The following is a 22,851-nucleotide window of genomic DNA, read 5'->3' as shown; positions in this document are numbered from 1 at the left end:
GAAGGGATAAAAGGGAAAGACAGAGCTCTACACTAATCTAGCCTCTGTCTTGGTACTGTCAGCTGGCTTTGAACATTTCGTTGGACCTGTCGGGGTTATCCAGTTCTTTCTTGCACCATGGAAGTTCCACCCTAATGGCCCCAGGTACCAGGGCACCTGTTTGGGAGGAGGAGCCAAATGCCTAATGTATTATAGCTGTGAAGAGTAGCTTTTGGGAAGTCTCAAAAAGAAGAATAACATTCAAACACAATACATTCATATATCTAAAAAATCTTTTTGTTATATATCTAAGTAATAAACATTACTGTCAAACAATACTATCATCACACCACGTGCCTACTCTTGCAAACTTAAAAAAACTTTCCACAAAATCTACTATGTTGTTGTGGTACAGGTTAAACAAACGGCATGTTCATATCAAACAATTTTATTTTCTTTACATGTAAACTTCAGTCTGAAAATAATGTTTACCTAAACTTTTAAAATCACTTTGTACAGTGAATGCTTTCATTGGTATAAAACATCTTGTGACCCAAAATTTTCCCAATGTATTGCAATGAACAGAAACTGGCCATCTAATGGCATGATTTAAGTTCCACGGACCACCAGCAGATGAAAAAAAATTTTGATCCCAAGTAATTGTGTGGCGGCTTGAGCTGGACAACTTGAAGCCGAGAAACAGGGGCATTCCTATGCATTACAGACATGAGGAAGACATGGTCAATGTGACAGTTTCTGAAGGCATGTCAGAATCAAGGGGGTTAAGACATGTCCAAGACAAAAAGAGTAATGGGTAAAAATTTCCATCTTCCAACATTCTTTGCTTCCTTTAGATAAACAAAACTAGAGTAAATACAAGCAAAAATTTTGACTTTCTGAGCCCCTTATCTCTGACCACTCATCAGAAAAGTCATCACTAACAGTTATCAATATAAAGATGAGTATCTGTACAGGAAACTAATATCTTCACTGCAATACTGGTGATGAAAAAATGTAAAAAAAAAAAAAAAAAAAAAAAAATTGTATGTATATGTATATATATATAATAATAATTATTACATATAAATTTCAAAAGACCAACAATTTAAAATTTTGTTTGCATCAGGGAAGAGTGCCAATGATACCTGTACAATGGAGTTTACATTTCATTTCCAGCATTGCAGTGAACATTAAGAAATTCAATTGGGCTCTTTTTCCTGAGTCATGCCAGAAGAGCACACAGCGCACACAATTCTTTAGATTTTCTTTCACACAAGTAGTTGCCAAAAGGGTCCCTGTTCCAGGACTTGAAAATCAGTTTAAAACATTTTATACTTCAACTGATGCAGAAGTAAATCATATCAACTCTGCAATGAAACATTGAAAATATTTTGATTGTCTATACTTAAAACTTTCAGATAAACCTTTTTTTGTAAATATTTTGCAAAACATTGCATAATAATAAAACTGCTCCTTGACAACAGCAAAAACAATGACAAATAAAAGAAAAAAAACACCTACTGCATTTTTATCTCATTCCATAAAAAGGAGCTACTCAAAGAAGCAATATTGTGCTTCCACTATATAGCACAGATATCATTTATTATCATTAAAGATATCATTCATAAATTCTAATCTCTAAAGAATCCTTCTCGTAAAAAACATAGTTTTAAACATTAACAATAATAAGGCCACTGTACTGTACATGTTGATAAAAATTTTCTATGATGATGTAGGCTGCAGGAATTTGCCTGGCAATGTCCACAGCTAAGTAATGTACTTTGAAACTATTTACACAAGAAGAGCTTCAATCAATAACAATATGTGCACTGCTCTTGCATCCCACTAGCAACAGCAGCCTAAACCAACTGGAAAGGAACACCCACTACAGACGCAGACACACACACGCACTCAAACAGACACACAAAAACACACCCAAAATGCTCATAACAGAACCTTCCACCATCTGTAAACACCTCATACACAAATATTGGACTTTCACAGCAATTAAAAAAAAGTAGGCTTACATTATTTTATCCCTAATAAATATAAAAAATAACAGCATTATAGTATCATACCACAAAATTCCTATGAAAAATCAAATCAAACTAAAAGCAACAACTATGTTCAAAAAGATATGTATTATAAATGGATTTTTTCTAGCTCAGCTACAATAAAATGGTAGGCGGGTTACTTAAAGACTTGTGATAAAACTTGCCATTCAACAGAAATTGATACAGCAACACAAATGTAACACGAGTAGGTGTGCCGACCATGGGTTTAGGGCTGGTGGTTCTAACGGGAAACAGTTTTATCTCGTAATACCTGGGGCATGGGCAGGCAAGGTGATGGTAAACAAAGTCAGCAGATCGCATTGCTGGTTACCGAAAGTCAAACAGTCAAGAAAAATTAAAGTAAAATTCAGGTCATGAGTGAGGCAAACACTGGGTGACGAACCCACACTGAATATTTAGCTTTATAAAAGCTTCTTCCACATAAATAAAATCAGATCATAGTTAATTCAGGTAACACAATTTTTCTAGCTGAGACAAAGGAGGAGGATAAGACAGATAAGGGCTGTACTAGGGCTGCTTCTTGGCTTCTTTTTCTGTTTAAAAATACAGATGATTCCAAAAACAGCAATAGCTATGGTTTAAACAAAATCCTTCTCATTTTCAAACTGACAGATAACTGCTGATATTCATATAGACTTCATCTCATGGTGATGACAGTTATATGTGGACCTGATGTTCAGACATGAAAATTGTCTAAAAGCCTAACAGCCTTAATCCTGGCATCTCCTCCATTCCCAAGCATAAGCAAAATACCACAGGCTTTGATCTTCCAGTTCTTAACCCCACTATCACAGAGAACAGTTATCATTATTATTTTTACAGCACCAATGAGACACTCACATCCACAACATCTAGCAACAAAAACCACACTAGACATTGCAGAGAGAAAGATCAATTGGTTAATCGTCTTTTCCATCCAACTATTCTACTCAAATTAATGAATAAAAAACCAATTTATGAACAACAACTCATAAACAACAGAGGAGACAAAACTTATTCCTGAATCCTCCAGTGATAGTCCTCTTGCACTGAATACATAGTCTAGTGGAAAATAAAACAGATAAAAGTAAAAATAAAACCATTACATACTCTAACATATATATTCATATTTGTATATATATTTATATATACTTTAATTATATATATTTATATAATAATATTATGGTCAGGAGGAGAGGGTAAGACGACCTGGAAAAAAAGCCACTTTTGGCTATTGGACGTTTCATGTGGAAGCCAAATAACACAATGATCTGCTGTCTCACTTACCCTCACAGATTGAAGAATAATTATGTTGGCCAGCCAACCCCATTTTAGGGTGCCTGCCCATCACCAACACAAGTTCAATTAGTAGTCCCAATCACCGTACATAACCCAGCATCAACAGTGTGACAGCTAATCTAACAAATAATAACAGAAACTAAGCAGGAAGGAAGGTTAGGCATTACATTACATGGGTATTCTAGATACCTAGCATATGATCATATAAAAAATTAAAAAAATTACAATACAGTAGTGTGTCCCACTGTCCCATCGTCACGGTGATTGGAAACAAAATCCAGAATAATCAGTATTGGCACACAAAATTTGTTCATTAGAGGTTTAAAAATACATACAGAAATATTCATGATGAAAATGTAAGCACACAAACTATGCTTTAGACTTGAGTGAAAAAGTTCTACAGATGCATAAAATTATAAGATATGAAATGTGGTTGCCAAAGTTACATCATCATTCCATGGTATGATGACAGAGAGTGGGAGTCTATCACTTCTTGGCACGTTTCTATATATCTATTGAGAGGTGATACAGAAAGGATAAAAATGAAAGGAAGGCGGGAAGGAAAGAAGATAGATATCACTACTGAGCATTATGCACAGTGATATTCAAATGAGAAACTTTTCATTTTGTTTTACTTCAAGATACATACTGGAAGCATCTCATGCTCCATTCCAATGCATTAAACATAAGCTGGCATGGACAGGTACAGTATGTTCTCAGGCATTGTCGTAGCACTTACTGACTGCTTATAGCATTTTCTTATGCTTCCACCTGATCACGAGTTGAACTTATATAACAAGCAGTCTTACCCCAACAGGGAATCTGTTCACGAAGTTTCAGAGTTCCACATAAAATCCCGACTAGTTCTAAAACTTCACTGGGCTGGTATGAAACCACTTGACAGTCCTTCCCCTGGACAAGGCTGAGTGGCCATATACTGCGGTGCAATATGTGTGTTAACATTTAATCAAACAACTGATCAAAAATCAGTCTGGAGTCCCCCCCAAGCCCTTGTGTACCATGGCCAGGTGAAGGGATGAACATTGCCTGGTTAGGAGGGGCTGCTGGCTGGATGGGCAGTCGCTTAGGTGGGTGGGCAGTGGTAAAAGTAGGGAAGATATGAATATGGGGCAGGGAGCAAGTAAAGGATATGGGGAACTAGGGTGGGGCAGAAACCTGGCAGGGCTTTAGAAGGGAACACTCTCTCTGTCACATGGAGTCCCCTCCTATGAATCCTGCCTAACAACACTCCCTTCCTCCTCTCATGAGGGGGCACCATCTTTTGTCTCCTCATAATCTTTCTTGATTTGCTGTGGGTCTTGGGTTTGTTGCTGTTGCTGCTGTTGTGATATGAGCTGAGGTGGCTGAACTTGAGTCATGGGTCCCTGGCTGAGTTGTGGGAGCACTTGGTTCCCTTGTTGTTGAGGAGATGATTGAGAATTAAGTGGATTGTTGCAGTTCCTGAGAACACTGTACACATTGTCCACTTTACTTAATGTTTCCAAGAAGGGTATGAGATCAATGAGCTCGGAGTCACTCATGTCATCAAACCAAGAAGAAACAGGAACCTGCAAAAAATTGACACAGTAACTCGAGTGCACAAAATAAAATATGCATACTATGATGGTTGCTATGAATATAAAATGGTTGCTATGAATATAAAAATATGCACTTTAAGACTAACTTTTTGCTAAAAATACTTGTAACTTTGGATTATTAAGTATCGCCATATTACAATCAATCCAACCCAATTATGGAAAAAAAAAAAACAATCTTTAGCCTGCACCCTGATCATAACCAAATCAACAGAAGCATAACTGTGAGTACTGTACCATTCTCGGAAATCATTTCTTTTAATAGTCAAAAGCTAAAGCCCAAATGCATCACTACAAGTAAATAGTAGGTGAAAAAGTAAGAACTATGCTGCACTCCCACTAATCTACCTCAACTGGAAGAAGGGTGGTAAGATTAGTTCATGAAATATGTTTATATTTTATGTTAATTTTGTGCCAACTTTGTTTCAATGTACAATTTATATTTTTATCTACAATGAATATACAGTATCATGAATTAATTAGTCCCAGTATTTATTATTTCTGCATTTCTGCTGCCACCCAGTCCACCCTTTTGGCTATTAAAAGCAACTTTCTTTCTCTGGACCCACTGAACTAAATAACCTAAAAAATTACTTACAGCATTGTCGGGATGGAAGATATATGATGCAGGTGAATTGTCCATTATAACTACTTTATGGAGGTCTCTTCCTAACCGGCTAAGATCCTTAACGTAATTGCCTCGATGGAAGACACAAGATTCTCGGAAAAGACGTGCACGGAACACTCCCCATTTATCAAGAAGGTTGGCTACTGGATCTGCATACTAAATGGAAAAATAAACAACAGGAATGTCAAAATGAGAAACCCAAAAACAAAGGTACCTGTAATGTTATAAAAATACAAACCTTTTATTTGTTCAGTAGACCCCATTAATCACATACTACTTTTATTTCCATTTAACAGAGCCTATTTGCACTAACTTATACTTATTAAAACCAATAAGCTCCTGAAGCATAAGTTGAAGATGGATGTGATAATCTCATTCTCATTCTTCCGTGTGACTTTATAGCATCACCTTCGCTTTTTGCATTGCAACCCCTATTACTAGGCTATTTGTGTTTTTTCAATATTATGCAATCATTTTTGCCCATTATTTCCATTTCATTACCAATTTTAATTTGCTGTGTGAATTGTAATCTTCGGAGTACATAATTAATGCAATTTTCCAACTGGTGGGTGTTCAGAGTTGGTGCCTTGACTGCCCCTTACGGGATTACCTTGATTATGTATTGAAATCTCTTCTTAATGTTTCTTTATGGGATTACCTTGATTATGTATTGAAATCTCTTCTTAATGTTTCTTTTTTAATTCTGTGTTCACAGTTTTTTTCTTATTGGGCTTGTGGATATTATGTAATTCATTGTTGAGAAATTATTTCATTGCTTTGGTCCTTAGTTTTCTCAGCTTCACAATATCTAGTTATCATTGGTTCTCTGTTTTTACTTTCTTGCATTGGTCTGTTGTTTGTGCTCTTCTTCAAAAATAAACTTTGAATTTTTGAATGCCAAACACTGAAGTTTGGAATTTAGCCTGTGTTTTTCGGTAGGAATTAAGTGTCTGCTTCAGCTGACATCTGCAGATCACTGGTTACTGTCCACACAGAACAGAGGTCCTATAACAGCTGTAAACCTGATTCTTATGAAGATGCCTCTTTAAACACAGCTGGCAGTGGCTGTGGCTGTGCCTGTAGTCAAGAAATGAGTTTCCTGACAGTGCCTTTTACCCTTAGAAATCATGAGGCCTTGCTACATAGATGAAACACAAGGAATCTAAACGCTCCTCCACTCTTGTTGCTACCCCTCCTACTTCGAAGAACTTGCTTCTTGTAGCTCCCAAGACTGACAGTCACTCTGCTTGTAATGCCAACAGTATCCAAGTTGCTGTTGTAGGATACATACTGCAAAAAGGTCACTAATGGTGTGTTCAGAAGTCTACACCTTCCCACCCTTTGGCCTGCTACAGCAGGTCCTAAAAATGTCCCAAATGTCATCAAGTTCTTGTAAAACACATATTACTCCTCTACTGCCCAAGCAAGAGTGGTTTAAAAATCTCCTGGATTTATTTTTATACCTAAGTATGGCTCTTTTCTCACTCTTCCCATCCTATCTCTTCTTTATTCAGATTTTCATATATTCTAGTAAGCTTATGGATGAATAGCTTTCTAGATGCTTTCATTATGTCAACATTATTCTGCATGGTCATGGGGCTCTTCCATTTGTCATCTTCCTGTGAGCACTTTCAACCTCTTCAGGAGTTACGCTGCCTATTGGTCCTTTATGACACTATCTTCCAGTTCAAGTTTATTTCCCTCATTCCTAAGGTTTTCAAAATATCACTTTGACTGTTCCATTATCTCTATTTTCAACCTTAATTTTCCTATCTACATTTTTCCTCAACTATCAAGTTATCCAGAATATTTTCTCTGTTTCACTTTCATCAGTGTTGAAGTTCAGATTCCATTTTTCCATACTCTCCTTCTTTGCCCTAACCACCTGCCTTTTAGCCTCCCTCCTCTTTTCCTTGTACAAAATTTACCTTTCTCATTTTCACTGTCAGGTCCTCTGCAAAACTGAAGGCTTTCATCCTCTCTTCAACTGCCCCTTGTACTGTGCATCTTGGTTTCATCACTGTCTCTCTCTCTCTATCACATCACATACTACTTCTGCTGTATTTTGCCTACCTTCACTTAGTGATTTCTCCTGAACACTCTCTGGTGTGATTTGCCGTCATCTTTTCTTCATTACTCCTTCTCCAGTTTCCAAGGTTTTAATATTTTGAAACAGCACTTTTTTCCCCTCATTCTATCCCTCACAGTAATCTATGTTATACAGTATTAGGTAAGCCTCACCCAGTAAAATATTACTGCCATTTTCTCAGTACTTTTCATCACAACAAAGTCAAAATGTGTCTCAGCTTCATTTTTATCTTGGCTGCTTGACACTGTGTTAAGCAAATTCAATACTTGGATATGGCAAAATTTCCATACTGCTCCACCCTTCTGATCTCTTTTTTTTTCTTGGTTACACTTACCCATAACATCCCCAAAACCAGCTCTGTCTATTTCCTGTACGGTTATTTAGGTCCCCTCCTACCTGTCTCCCATTGGACTGTAGAATATGTCACTACAACTGATGGCCTTTCTTAAAATTCTTGCTTTTATTCTTCTAACCTTCCTGACTATGGAGAGTAAACATAAAAAAAGTGTTACCATCTTTCTTGGATAATTTTAATTGTCCATTTTTCATTAATTAACCCTACTCCTATCACATCTTCAGGTGTTTCATCCTTGATCACTAAGATTATTTTGTCTTGTCTCACTGCTATTCCACCATGAATTACAGACCAGCTACTTTATACCTTACCTCCTGAATGCAACAAATGTTCATTTTTTTATTTTAGGAGCTGTCACCTCTTTTCAGTTTTCATACACCCTTACTGACGAAATTATCCAACTCAAATTTCTCCAGGCTTGGGGCTGGCTGTTGCATGGTCATTAGCACAGTCTGAGCTTTATAAACCACAAGCTGGGAGTTCTGGTGTGGATGGATACGAGAAAGTGGAAATATCATTCTGCTTCTGAAAAAACTAGGCTCATACTACCCAAGCATATTACAACTGTAAAGTTAATGCCAACATTTATGAACCAATGATTCAGACAAATTATAAACCACTTTGCTAAAAATTACAGAAACGTAAGAGCCTGAAATACTAAAAACATTCCAAATACCAATTCTACTTCAAGAAAATCAATACTGACTACCTCCTGGTTTGATTCATGAAGATGGACAAAGTCTAAACCTCTCATCTGAATATTCATCTACTCTTGGTAGCATGTGATCACACTTCCTTATACTGTATACACAAAATAGCTACATCTTTAGAGTAAGAACATCACCTCAAGAATATGGATACTGAGTCCATTTATATCAGCACCTACCTTGGCCAGACTAGCTGTAAATAGTACGCATTCATAGAGTTCTCCCATCTTTTGTAGAAAATCATCTACATATGGTCGTTTCAACACATAAACTTGGTGGATGGTTCCATCAATTTCCACAGGAACTATGAAATCAGCATTGCTGATAGGCTGTAAAAATATCAAAATTATTAGCTGTATACAGTATAGAAATTTGCCAGTATCAAAGGCAAAACAAAACTCTGATACACTGCAAATAGAATTAGAATACTTATTACTAAACTTATACCATACATACAGAACATAAATACGTACATAATAGATATAGTACATATAAAATCTTTTACAGCCTTTTCAAGCTTTCACCAAATTCTTCTTCTTCAGCTGGAGCTAAAATTAAACATCTATTCTTTAAGCTTATTTTATTGCTCCACACACTTCTAGACAGTTAGTCTCAATGTCAACAATGCAATGACTGAAAAAATATGAGAAGGCAATATTTATGCAAAATTTTGGGGTTGAAGGGAGACCATCAACCAATGAGAAATCAGGGTTAGAGAGTGCAACATGTTGAAAAACACTAAAAACTCTACAACTGCCTTCAATTCTAAAAAGCTGATGTGGCTGCTGGCTTCCTATGGCTGCATATTTGGAGGGAGCTTCTTTACTCTGGTATCATGTGGTGTCTCATTTAGATTTGGATATCCAAAAAATTTCCTCTCAGGGTATCCTGCCGAGATAAATTCTATAACACTTCCAAAACAGATTCTTTACATCTGACAAAGTGGTGGAGAGGTGTCGGGCTCACGTAATCTTGGGGAATTTACGGAAGGAAAATATTTTCATTATAAAATTAAGTTTCATATATACTTACCGAGTAATTACATAGCTATAGTTTCAACTTGCGCGGCAGCCTTCATTTAAAAAATCGCGGTAGCACTTCGATGCTTCAGTGAAGGTGACGAGCCCTGCCCACTAAAGGGAGTACTGGAAATGACTTAGCAGAAAACTTCATTCTGTTTGTGCCCTTATGTCCATGAGAGGGGAGGAGTGCAGGCTCTGACTTTGTAATTACTTGTTTTAAGTACATATGAAACTTAATTTTATCATGAAAATATCATTTTCATATAAGTAACTTACCAAGTAATTACATAGCTGAATCCCACATTGAAAGGGGTGGGATACACGGACATATTCTATTCCAAAACACTAAGGCATGGTAATGACTTTGAAACAGAGAAACTGTGAGCATGGAAACAATGCTTGTCATTTCCTTATGTGGTAAGAGAGCTACTAATGACTTTGAAACAGAGAAACTGTGAGCATGGAAACAATGCTTGTAATTTCCTTACGTGTAAGAGAGCTACTGCAGGTGAATGTTGCCTCTGGTTGGTGCTCATCTTAACCTGTAGTGGCATAGGGCGCCCCTACTTAAGTGGGAGCTTTGCAACGAAGGATAGGACTGATGGCTAGCAAAGCATATGTAAGTGCCCTGCCCTGGGTGCAGTACCAATAAAAAAAAAACAACCAGACAATGCTTTCACCTACACTGAAAACACCACAACCCATCCTCTCAGACTGGTGGGTACCCCAGGTACATTGTACCGCCTGGCTCCAGAAAATTTGACATCCTACTTCAAGGCAAAGAGATAGTAGGAGAAAAAGAGATTCCTATGCTTCCTCCACCAATACCATGCCAGCCACTGGAAATGGCCCCAAGGTACTGCAATTTTCAAAGACTGTTTCAACTTCTTTCAAATAGTGAGACACAGAGATCGGTTCGTACTTCCAGTAGGCTGACTGCAGAATGGAAGTGAGGGACATATATGCCTGAAAGCTCATAAGGCAGAGACTGCCCTGACGTCATGAGCTTTCACTTTAATAGTCGACAAAATGTCCTCCTGAATCTGATAGTGCACCTCAGAAATGAAGCCTTTGATGAAGAAGGACAATGCATTCTTAGTCAGAGGGCAAGATGAGTTCTTGACAGGGCACCAGAGGTTACTGGATGGTCCTCTAGTCTTCTTGGTCCTGCTCAGGTAATAACTTAAAGCCCTATCAGGCTGAATGGAGAAAACACAGGGCCAGGGCTTGGAAGGGTCCTTGTTCTTGGTTAAAAATCCAAGTTACGGTAAAGTAGCAAACTGCGTCTCCTTGTGAAAAAACCTACCCTTTATCGATGGCTTGGAACTCACTAATATGTTAGCAGTAGCCATGACCACAAGGAAGAGAGTCTTCTGAGAAAGGTTTCTCTAAAAAGAAGTAAGGGATTCAAAAGAGGGATCTGTCAGCCACTTCAACACTACGTCCAGGTTCCAGGAGACTGGATCTCCCTGCCTTGCTTAGACGCATCAAAGGACTTGACGAGGTCATTAAGATCTGGGGTTGATGCAAGATTCAGGACCCGTGTTTAAATACTGAAATACAGCACGATACTCCTTAATAGTGGAGGACAAGAGATTTCTAGATCTCCTCGGGTAAAGGAGGAAATACGCAACTTGGGTCACAGGCATCTCAGTTACTGTAACACTTTTTTTTTTTTTTTTTAATGAAACTTCAATCTTTTGAAAGGTTTCTTAAAGTTCATTTTCTTGTTGTTTGACCAATTACTGTAAATAATGAGTGAAAACGTGCAAATTTAGCAATCGATGTGTCATGGGCAATATTTTACCCTATTAAAGATTATATTTACGTCATGGTCTTTTGTATGTACAGTATACTACTACAGTACAGTACTATATTGTACTGGATGCAGATTAGGGGGACAGCATGTAGCCTAATTTTTTTTATAACAAATACCCAGCCTTGGTTAAGCTAATGCTTTTCTTTCAGGTGAGACAAACACTGAAATTGGCCGTGCCCCTGGACTTAGCAGAATTACTGTTCAGTCTACAGTCAAGGATAAGGAATGTGTTTTACACCACATGAAAGGTGGTGCTCCAATGATGGCTGTTACTCATGGTGCTGTTACTACTAGAGTAGGCAAGCAACATAACCCCAATCTTGTGGAGATGGAGAAGTTATTGATGGTCTGGCTCGAAGACTAAAACCAACGAAATGTTCCAGTGTCCCTTGGTATTATTCAGGAGAAGGTTAGGCAGTTGTATGGGGCAGTAGTGCAGAAGAGAGGGGAAGGTAGTGGAAGTGAACCAATTGTAGCCAGCAGAGGCTGGTTTAATTGCTTCAAGGTTCATGCAAATTTACAACCATTCGTTGTAGGATGAGGCTGCTAGTGCACATGAGGAAGCAGCACAAGGATTTCCCAGTTGTCTCACTGAAATCATCAGCGATGGAGGCTATACTGCTGACCAAGTTTTCAATGTGGATGAGACAGGGAAGACAGCACCAGGCCCCCTAATTTCAGTAAGGAGAGACTGACTTTACTTCCTGGGAGCAATGCCAGTGGTGACTTCAAGCTGAAGCCCTTGTTAGTGTATTTGGCTGAAACTCCACGGGCACTTAAGGGAATTTTCAAACCTCAGCTCCCTGTCATTTGGAAGTCTTAACAAGAAAGCCTGGGTCACTGTTTCTATCTTCAAGGAATGGTTTAATGATCACTTTATGCCAGCAGTTAGGAAGTACTTAGAGCAGTTGGAGGAGAAGGGCCTGGAATTTAAGGTCCTGCTGGTGTTGGACAATGCCCCTGGTCACCCTACTAATTTGGGTGAGATTTATCCCAAAGTGGAGGTAGTCTACCGTCCACCAAACACTACATTAGTTTTACAACTCTTGGGCCAGGGAATCATTGCTAGCTTCAAGATTTACTACACCAGGAGGGCATTTCGCCATGTTCTCAGTGTCAAAGAAAATGGCAGTTACAAGCTGGATGTCAAGCAAGTCTGGAAGGGCTACAGTATTTTAGATGCTGTCAAGAACATTGAGACTTCTTGGAACGAGGTCAAGAAATCCAATTTGAATGGGGCCCGGAAGAATATGTCTCCAAATTTTGTGATGGACTTTATGGGCTTTGAAAAGGAACAGTGTCTTGATGCTATGAGAAGGTACATTGTTCAATATAGCAAGAAGCTCAATTTGGAGGTGGAAGCTGAGGATGTGAACAAGCTGCTGGAATCCCACAGAGAGGAGTTGTCAGCAATGGACCTCATTGAACTAGAGAAGCAGATGATCGAGGAGGAGGAAGAGGCACCAGCCCCAAAGCCCAGGGCATTAAGTGTTATGGGCTTGTCACAAGCTTTGGCCCACTTTGAGCAAGGGCTGGTAATGATCGAGGAACAGGACCCTAATGTGGAAAGGTTCACGAGGAACAGGACCCTAATGTGGAAAGGTTCACGAGGAACAGGGCCCTAATGTGGAAAGGTTCACGAAGTTTCAAAGAGTAATTCAGGATGCTCTAACCTTTTACAAGGAGACTGTAAGGGAGAAGCAGATGAAAAGAAGCATCCAATTTAAACTAGAGATTTGCGGCTTCAAGAGAAAGTCTCCAGCACCACTTGCCACTCTTAACCCAGGTAAGGAATTCTCCACTTATTTTTTTTTTTATCCACTGTACAGTACATACAGTATTGTATTGTATATAAAATGTTTTATAACTTGTAATATATTTTATACAGTAAAACTGTTACAAACACATTACTACATTACAAACATAGTACTGTAGTACACTTTACAGTACTACTGTAATTTATACTACAGTATGTAGCACATTGCAAATATCCCAATCATTTTTATAATTTTTATTATTGCAGAATAAATGTCCTATCCTGATTTCACTGCACCTGATGTAGTAGAATTATCTCCACCAACCTCTTCTGGTAAGGAATAATTCATTTTTTTTATTTGTTTTACTGTACATATGTAAATTGTTTTATACTGTAAAGTACTGTACAATATAATGTACAGTACAGTACTGTTGCATAACCTAATTTTTCTCATTATCATTCCAGTATTGAGCCACCACCTTACAAGTACATGTGATGACCCTCCACTAGCACTAGTAGACCCACCAGCCTCTCCAGCTCTATCTGGGAAGGAATTCTTTTTTTTTTTTTATTTGTTTTGCTGTAGTACCTATGTAAATTATTTTATACTGTAAAGTACTGTACAATATGCTGTACTGTACAGTACTAATATATATTTATATACTGTACAGTACACTGCTGTTACATAACCTAATTTTTTTCATTATCACTCCAGGACTGAGCCACCACCTTCCAAGTACTAATGACCCTCCAAGTGATGACCCTCTCCTAGTAGTAGACCCACCAGCCTCTCTCTATCTGGTAAGGAAGTCTTTTTTTTTTTTTTTTATTTGTTTTACTGTACGTAAAGTGTTTTGCTGTAGTACAGTTACACTGTAGTATATACTGTACTATTTCATAACCTAATTTTTTTTTACTGTCATTCCAGAACGGAGCCGCATGTTTCCAATGACCCAAATTCCCTTAATGAATCCTTTGAAGGTTTCCCAAGTCAGTCATCTGAACCCTCTTCAGCTTCAACGGTACAGTACGGTAATATGGAATTCTTCACTTTTTTTCATCTAAATGGTTTTATAAATTCTTGTAAATTTCAGAAAGAAACATGTGTACTACAGTAGTACTTTACAGATTGTGTCATTATTCCAGATCCGGAAGTTATCCCCTCCTCCCAGCCCAACTCACTCTCTCTGGCTGCATCAGATACTGAGATCCCATCCTCAAACCCCTACTCACCAGACTTTGTACTCCTCTCAATGTCCATCAGGTAAGGAATTCTTCATTTTTATTTACTTTATTTTTAGGCGTACAGGACTACTGTATAAATTTTTTTAATTATGTTACAAAAGACTTACTGTATGTTTACAGGTACAGTGTAGTATGCATGTATGTACTACTACTATACTACTGGATTTACAGTATTGTATCATTTTTGTCTTACCATTCCAGACTCCCAACCACAGGCAGATTCCACTTCTTAGCCTGTCCATCCACAATAATACAGTATAATGCCTATCCCCGTACGCAAGCCAACCACTATAATTAGATAAGGAATTCTTCTCTTTAGTTTTATAAATTGTTATACTATAAAATAGTACTGTACTATACAGTATTGAACTGTACTAATTTTAATACTGTGTACATATTTTAATCACAGACTAATATGTGCACAGAACTCATCAGCAACTACAGTAAGTATACTGTATACACACGTTAAGTGCATCTCCATCTACCTATCCAACAGTTTCCAGGGGATATGTAGCATGAAAATTTACGAAAAAAAGATAAGGAAATACCTGTACTCACTTTTTTTTTCATTCGGTATATATACTACTGTACATATACATGGTATTTAACAAAATTATAATTTTACTATAGTAAAGTATGTACTGTACTTTATTACTGTACTACTGTATATATACTGTGTACATTACTGTACAGTACAGTACTAATTTTAATATTTTCATTACAGACTATGTACCTACTGTAAAGGATACTTTAGCATCTACAGTACTATACAGTATAGGTGTTACGTACTGTACCTTGTAATGCACTTCGCTATCTCCCACAACCTATCCAACAGTACATCTTTCAAAATCACTGAAAATATGTAAGGAATTCTTCACTTTTTTCATTTTCATACATTTTATTATAGCTTTATAAAATACTTTCCTTTATAGTTGCATGCAGGACTGTACCCGTGTATACTAATACATAATAAATTTTTACATTCCAGAATCCCCTGAAAAATGGTTGTACCAACATTTTACCAGGGGTTATGAAGCACAACAATTTCAAAAAGAAGATAAGGAAATATTCACTTTTTCCATTTGGTATACTGTACATATACTACATGGTATACACTATAACAAAATGTATTTTTACTGTATGTAGTACAGTATGTACTACTCTTACTTTTAATACTGTACTGTACAGTACTACTTACTAATTTTAATATTTTCATTACAGACTAATATACAGACTACTGTACAGAATTCTTCAGCAACTATAGTATAAAGTATACTAAGTGTTATGTACCCTAACACGTAATGCACACTACTATACAGAATTCTTCAGCAACTACAGTATAAAGTATACTAGGTGTTATGTACCCTAACAAGTAATGCACATCTCCATCTCCCACAACCTACCCAACAGTACATCTTTCAAAATCACTGAAATTTACTATGGAATTCTTCGTTTCTTTAAATTTTTATACATTTTATTATATTGTTTTATAAAATACTTTCCTTTCTATAGTTGCATACAGGACTGTACAGTAGTGCTGTGTATACTAATAGAGTACATAGTAAATTTTTACATTTCACTATCTCCTGAAAAATAGCTGCACCAACATTTCACCAGGGGTTATGAAGCATGAAAATTTCGAAGCAGGAAGTACATAAATACTCAATTTTTTCAGGTATAACAAAATGTATTTTTACTGTACAGAAGCACAGTATGTACTGTAGTATACTCTACTTTAATTAATACTGTATATATTCCTGTACACTGTACAGTTTTAATTTTAATATTTTCATTCCAGACTAATACAGTATGTTCCTACTTTACAGAATTCATCAGCAAGTCGTAATACCCTGCACATACTACAGCAGTTGGATTACAGTACTGCTATACAGTAACAACATGGAATGAAGGTTGGATTACAGTGTTACTATATAGTAACAACACAGAATGAAGGTATGTACTTATTGTAGAAGACACCCAAAGGATTAAAGGTAAGGCTTTCATCATTTTACAATACAGTATATAGTACTATAAAGTACTACTGAAATAAATCCTATATATAAAATATAGTTTTAATTACCAGTTGTCGGCACTGTACAAGTATTTCGTCGCCCATAGACTTTATTTTTGGTTATCAGTGATCTTCAGTTATAGTTGCAACCAAGAATGGAACCCCCGCCGATAACCAGGGACTGCCTGTACCTTCCACTTAAGCTCACTTGGCACCAGGTGCTTGACAGCAGGCACCGGGCGCTCGGGCAATCATTACATTCAGCACCAGTTCCTCCTTACTACATTACTGCACCCTACATTTACTGCAAATTACATGTCTCCTTACTACAAGACTTATATGAAGATTTGACCAATCTATTTTGCAACCTTCGCTACAGTAGAGAAAACTAGATGAACTTAGATCAGACAGAATAACAACAAAAACTGGAAAACTTATCCTGAAAGCTATCAAAGCTTGAAGGCTACTCAAAATATGCGATAATACTTCACTGAAATCCAGCCATACAACCAAAAATCTGTAAACAAAAGCTACAGCAAACCTCCGATGTTAATCGAGAGCCGACAGAAACAGAATGAGGTTTTCTGCCAAGTCGTTTCCAGTACTGTTAGTGGGTTGGGCTTGTCACCTACACTAAACTATCGAAATGCTACCGCAATTTTTTAAATAACAGCTGCTGTGCGAGTTGAAACGAAAGCCATGTAATTACTTGGTAAGTTACTTAATTGAAAAAAGTGAACAAGTGAATTTTCTGCCCAAAAATCTTACTACTAAATATCTTATTTTAAAGAAATGGACTGATAATAACAAAAAATACATTACTTAATTGGTAAATCATGGAACTCTTCAGTAGAGGCCTTTCTCCGTACATTTGTGATAGGGAATAAAAAAACTGCTACTGTACGATAATGTAGTGCTATCACATTGTCACAGTACAGGCAGTCCCCCGTTATCGGCAGGCTTGGTTATCGGTGATCCAGTTTTTCGGCGCTTGTCTGGCGGTGAAAATCGGCAGTTTTCGGCGCTGACATGCGCTGATTTCTGCTTAACAGTGCTGATAATCGTGTACTGGGACCAATACATATCTAACAGAGGTGCCGATAACCAAAAATCAGCAATTTTCAGCGCTTATCAGAGCCAAAAATCCCCAAAAAAGTGCTGCGATTTTTGCTTATTTCACGCCGTCGGAACAGAACCCACGCCGATAACTGGGGACTGCCTGTACTCAAGTTTAAGTAAACCTTAGCTGATAAGAGAAAAACCTTCAAACATTAAAAAAACGTAGAGAATGTGAAAATTTCTACGTTGGTTCTTCAAAGAAATTAATTCCTAGAGAAAAATGTTTAATTACTTTCCATAAGATTATCAAACTCATCATTGTCTCCTCTGAAGGAATGCATTATAAAAAGCCTCTGCAAAATTATGCCACTCATCTTTCCTGTACTTTGAATCCCTCAAATCTCCACTCATATCCAACCTGTCTCAAAGTTCTTGTCCAAGTAGGTCTGGGTCTTCCAGCACTTCTGATGCCAAAAGGTCCCCAGTTGATACTGTAGGGTTCTACACGGACCCACACACCATTCATCTCACCTGGCCAGCTGATCTCACAACGAGATCTCCGCACACCTAGCACACATGTACAAGAACCACACCAGATGTCACTCATCCTTTGTACATATATTTGTGTTCATATTATTGTTATGTTAAATGTATCATTCTTGGCATAAGCATTACAGTGTCAGAATTCCAGCTATATGTACCATAACTTCATTAATGTTTTGTATATTGATATATGTATGTCTTTCCATCCTCCAACAAACACAGTTGGTTGTACTCTGACCTCTGTTTTGTTTGACTTGTGTTAGGCACTACATTTCCGCTCAAAAGAGCTACTGACCTGTCTGTTTGTTGTCTGAATAAATCAGTAAGTTTGTAAACTTGGCCTTTTACTCATGCCTTCGCTACATTGGTGACCATGGAGATGTCCAGCCCAGCCAACCCCAACGATGACAGCCTCTCCAACAACAACGTCGCCTCTAACTCCATATGTCTGCCCCCATTCACACCCCAAAGCCCAGAAGCTTGGTTCTTCAGGGCAGAGACAATCTTCTGATCGAAGAAAATAACCTCCTCAGCACGTAAAGCAGACGCCGTCCTCGAATTCCTGCCAGACGACATTTTCAAACAAGGCGCAGAATGGCTCCCAGAACTGCAAACCTGTCACCTACGAATCACTGAAGGATCAGCTGAAGTCATCCTTCAGCATGCCAACCGCCCTAAGAGCCAAGAAATTCCTGAACAACATGGAGGCAGCCATTGGAGACGAGCAACCATTGCATGTCTACAAACAGTTGCGGCAGCTCGTAACACTACCAGCCGCAGATGGCCAACCCGAGTCAACCCTGGACCTGGTGAGAGTGGTCCCCTTCACAAAACTGCCCCGTCAAAGAGTGGCGGCCATGCCCAACACCTCTACTCTGACCTCTGTTTTGTTTGCCTCATGTCAGGCACTGCATTTCCACCCGCAAGAGCTACTGACCTGTCTGTTTGTTGTTTGAATAAATCAGTGAGTTTGTACACAGAGCCTCTTACTCATGCCTTTGCTACAACACTATCACATGCCATTTGTTACATCATTATCTAACTTACACATATGGAACTTGAGCAACATTCCTTTCACTCTATCTTCATCATACTACCCCTAAGTTTAATCTTACTTCTGCATGTGGCTGCTGCATGCAATTTCAATCTACTTGGTTTTCAAATATTATTCAGCTTGCCTACCATTTGATTTACCTATTTTAGTTTTGGTGAATTCCATCTCGAGAGAACCTGCATTGGATATCACTGTTCCTAAATACTGTAGTGTATTTTAAAGACCCAATCTCCTTAAATCCTTCTCCAGCTAGTGTCCATTCATGACTCTGTGCTTACTTTGTCCTTATCATTTCTTTTTTTCTTATATTTATTGTAATTCTGTCTCTTTAGATTTAAGACAAGCTTTGTAAATTTTGTGGTGACTTGCTAATTATTACAGCATCACATGCACATTTTGAATCTCTAGTTTCTATTGTTACCACCAATAATAAACATTCTCTTCCAATCTTAGGCCACTCTTTTCATTATAAAATCCAAGAGAAGGGCAAACAAAAGACATAACATTCCCCGTAACACCTTACATAAAGCTAATTCAGACAACTTCATGAACATAACTTGGCATATACACTACTCCATTCAAGCACAGTAATTAGTTTTATATATCTAATGGAAATTCCATAAAAATATACGAACTTCCATAACATTAGTCTGTGGATGCTGTCATTTGTTATTCTTCCTAATTCTAAAATTCAAAGGAAAATTACAATTTTATTCATGGATAGGGGGATGGGTTATCATTAAACATCGCACTCGCACAAGAGTTAACTCAACATAATGATTTCTCAGTGTTTGTAAGTTTCCTGACTATGTTCATATAGGTCATCAGATCCTATGTATAACTCACAAAATTAAAATATCACCAAGATCAGTGTACAATAATCAACAAGACAAAAGGAAGTAAAATACAATACTATTAAGCAAAAATGAAAGTTCATTATCTTACCTTAAATGAGGAGTGTACCAAAGTTTCATCAAGGTCAATAACCATGCACTTCTTGTGCATATCTCGATGGCTGACGGAGGGCAACAGATGTCTCTGAGGTCCTGTTGGTGGTGGTAAATGAGTATATGGGGGCACATCCTCTGATACACACACACCATTTTGGGCAGCGCTTCCTTCATTCTCAGCAGAAACACAACAGCAGAAGAGGGTGCGGAAGATACTCATTTTTGGCTTTTTACCACCACTCTGACTTCCTGAAAGGCAACAAGAATTTCATGAGTACTTATTATATTATATAGTAAATATTTATCAGATACTGAGAGTGTAAGTATTCTATGATGATTTCACCACAGTGGAATGAGATTTTCCTCGTTGAAGCCCTTCCATTCTTATGTCAAACATTTAAGGAAGTATATAGCATAACCACATCTGCCATTTCTCTTCCTAGCTTTCAAATTATTACAGCAATGATGTTCAAAATTTTAGACAAATATTGTTCTATATAAAAGAATCTTTTTGGCAGGATAACCTACATAATCATGAGAGACCGGAAAGTCTTATTTTACAGACTGCTAAACTCAAGCCAAGCTCTTGGATAAAAGTTGAATTACTGCAGATTGAACAAATTTTAATAAATTCTATCTATGCCAAAATCCAAGCTGAGGAAAACAAGGTGGTACAGAATGTATATGATAACCCAAAGTTTCACAAGCTTGCAAATATCAAACAGTAAACAATAGAATTGGGTCTCAAAGTAATCGAAACCCTTATCACATCACCAGAAGACTTTGTGAATGCCTATCACAGCAGCACTCATCCATATGCTGTACTGCATTCAGCCCAAGCCCCAAAGATATGAGGATTCAACTACAATTTTCAACATTAGTGGTAATGATTTCCTGCCACTATAAAATATTGACTTATAAGAGAAGTGACTGAAAAGAAATTGGCATTCTTAGAATTACCACAGCAGCCAGACCAGACCACTTTCTAACAATGCCACAGAAATAATGCAAAAGAGAAGTGAGGACACCCATCACTTTCCTGTGGTGAGAATCATTAACAAATAATCACTACTGCAAAAAGTTTCAAACATGCAATCATTTGACAGGCACGAAAACCAGACAGCAAAAGCTCTCTCCCAAAATCATACTGTCCCATACCATTAATATTACTACACTTTACAATATTTGGATCATAATGATGATTATTATGGAAACAACCTCATTTGATGACATTGTGCCACAGGTACTTGGTTTGGTTGGATTTTTACAGTGATAAGTTTAGTGGTCTTTACTAATACAAATTTACCACCTCTGCATCCTTATCAAGATATGACACCATACCTTATCAATTTTAGGCATAGAGGTGGATGATATCTTGGGCATTTGCCATTCTTTCATCATGATGCTCTATACCAACAATCTTTCCTCTTTACAGATCTGCATATACCATAACTATTGCAATTACAGTGCTATTATACTGTATTTAATCATTACTACTACAACTAAAAAAAGGCTGGCCTGACTACAGTTACAAGGGGATGGCCAGCGGGAGATGTGGTGGGGGTTGAGGGCGAGGGGAATTATGAGTCACGTCATCAAGGAGGACGACAGCGGGCTGGGAATTGACATATGAGGTAGGGGTGTTGACGGTGAGAGGAGAAAGGCTTCTGGTAATTCAGGGAAGGAAGTAAGGGTAGAGAAGGTGTCTGTAACAACCTCATCAAGGGATGAATGATCAGACTGGAAGTTCCCCACAATAAGCCAATTTTGAGATGACAACAATTCCCTGGCAAAGTCCACTTGGGGTGATCAATGTCAGTGGTTACTGAGTTGTCCATTTATGTTTCCTGCTAAAGAAACATCATCAATCCTCTGGATTAAGGTGGGATTATAGAGAGAGAGAGAGAGAGAGAGAGAGAGAGAGAGAGAGAGAGAGAGAGAGAGAGAGAGAGAGAGAGATTTTTGGTTTTATTTTTTTCGAGAGAGAGAGAGAGAGAGAGAGAGAGAGAGAGAGAGAGAGAGAGAGAGAGAGAGAGAGAGAGAGAGAGAGAGAGAGAGAGAGAGAGAGAGAGAGAGAGAGAGAGAGAGAGAGAGAGAAATGTCTCAAAATTTTTTCCCTTTCTCAAGTTTACTTACAGTATTATTTGGAGTACCTATTTTCATCATATCAATCCATTCTGAATACGTTTCCACACGACTCCCTCTAATCTCATTTAGGCCTACTTCGGGAACACCACATCTACCCAGGATGCCTTCTATTTCCTGTCATCTACCTTTACATTCATATCACTTAGTACAACCACAGTTTCTTGTTCTCCAAACAAGCCAAGAAAGTTTTGGACTGCCAAAAACATTCTTTTCCTTTCACTCTTTTCCCCTCCCAGACCATATAACCCTTGCCCCCACCACAAAGCTTTTACTTTAGTCCATTCAGTCTTAACCATACAATTCACCCTTAAACGCCAAGCCTCTATTTACAAAAGTGTCTCTCGTATGCCGGCGGTGTTCGGGGTTAGCGCCGAAGAGGAAAAAAAGTTTTTTTCAAAAAATCACAGCAAGCTAGTTTTTAAAATTAAGAGTTCATTTTTGGCTCCTTTTTTTGTCATTGCCTGAAGTTTAGTATGCAATCATCAGAAATGAAAAAAAATATCATTATCATATATAAATATTGAAATATATGACAGCG

General features: G+C 37.8%; 1 protein-coding gene across 3 annotated transcripts in view; it reads right to left on the bottom strand.

The window, feature by feature from the left end:
- Positions 1-411: 411 nt before the first annotated feature.
- The window catches only part of LOC136831706 (carboxy-terminal domain RNA polymerase II polypeptide A small phosphatase 1-like), a 63,225-nt gene continuing 40,785 nt past the window's right edge, over positions 412-22,851 (bottom strand). For all 3 annotated transcript variants that reach the window (XM_067092335.1, XM_067092344.1, XM_067092340.1), the window contains 4 exons: positions 20,161-20,414; positions 8,886-9,035; positions 5,526-5,711; positions 412-4,900 (listed from right to left, as the gene is read on the bottom strand). In XM_067092335.1, coding sequence (XP_066948436.1) covers positions 4,595-4,900; positions 5,526-5,711; positions 8,886-9,035; positions 20,161-20,414 — 896 coding nt within the window. In that variant the 3' untranslated portion in view covers positions 412-4,594. The remainder of the gene's footprint in view (positions 4,901-5,525; positions 5,712-8,885; positions 9,036-20,160; positions 20,415-22,851) is intronic.

Source organism: Macrobrachium rosenbergii, chromosome 4 (assembly GCF_040412425.1).
Source record: "Macrobrachium rosenbergii isolate ZJJX-2024 chromosome 4, ASM4041242v1, whole genome shotgun sequence".
Taxonomy (NCBI): domain Eukaryota; kingdom Metazoa; phylum Arthropoda; class Malacostraca; order Decapoda; family Palaemonidae; genus Macrobrachium; species Macrobrachium rosenbergii.
This window is presented reverse-complemented; position numbering and strand designations above follow the sequence as displayed.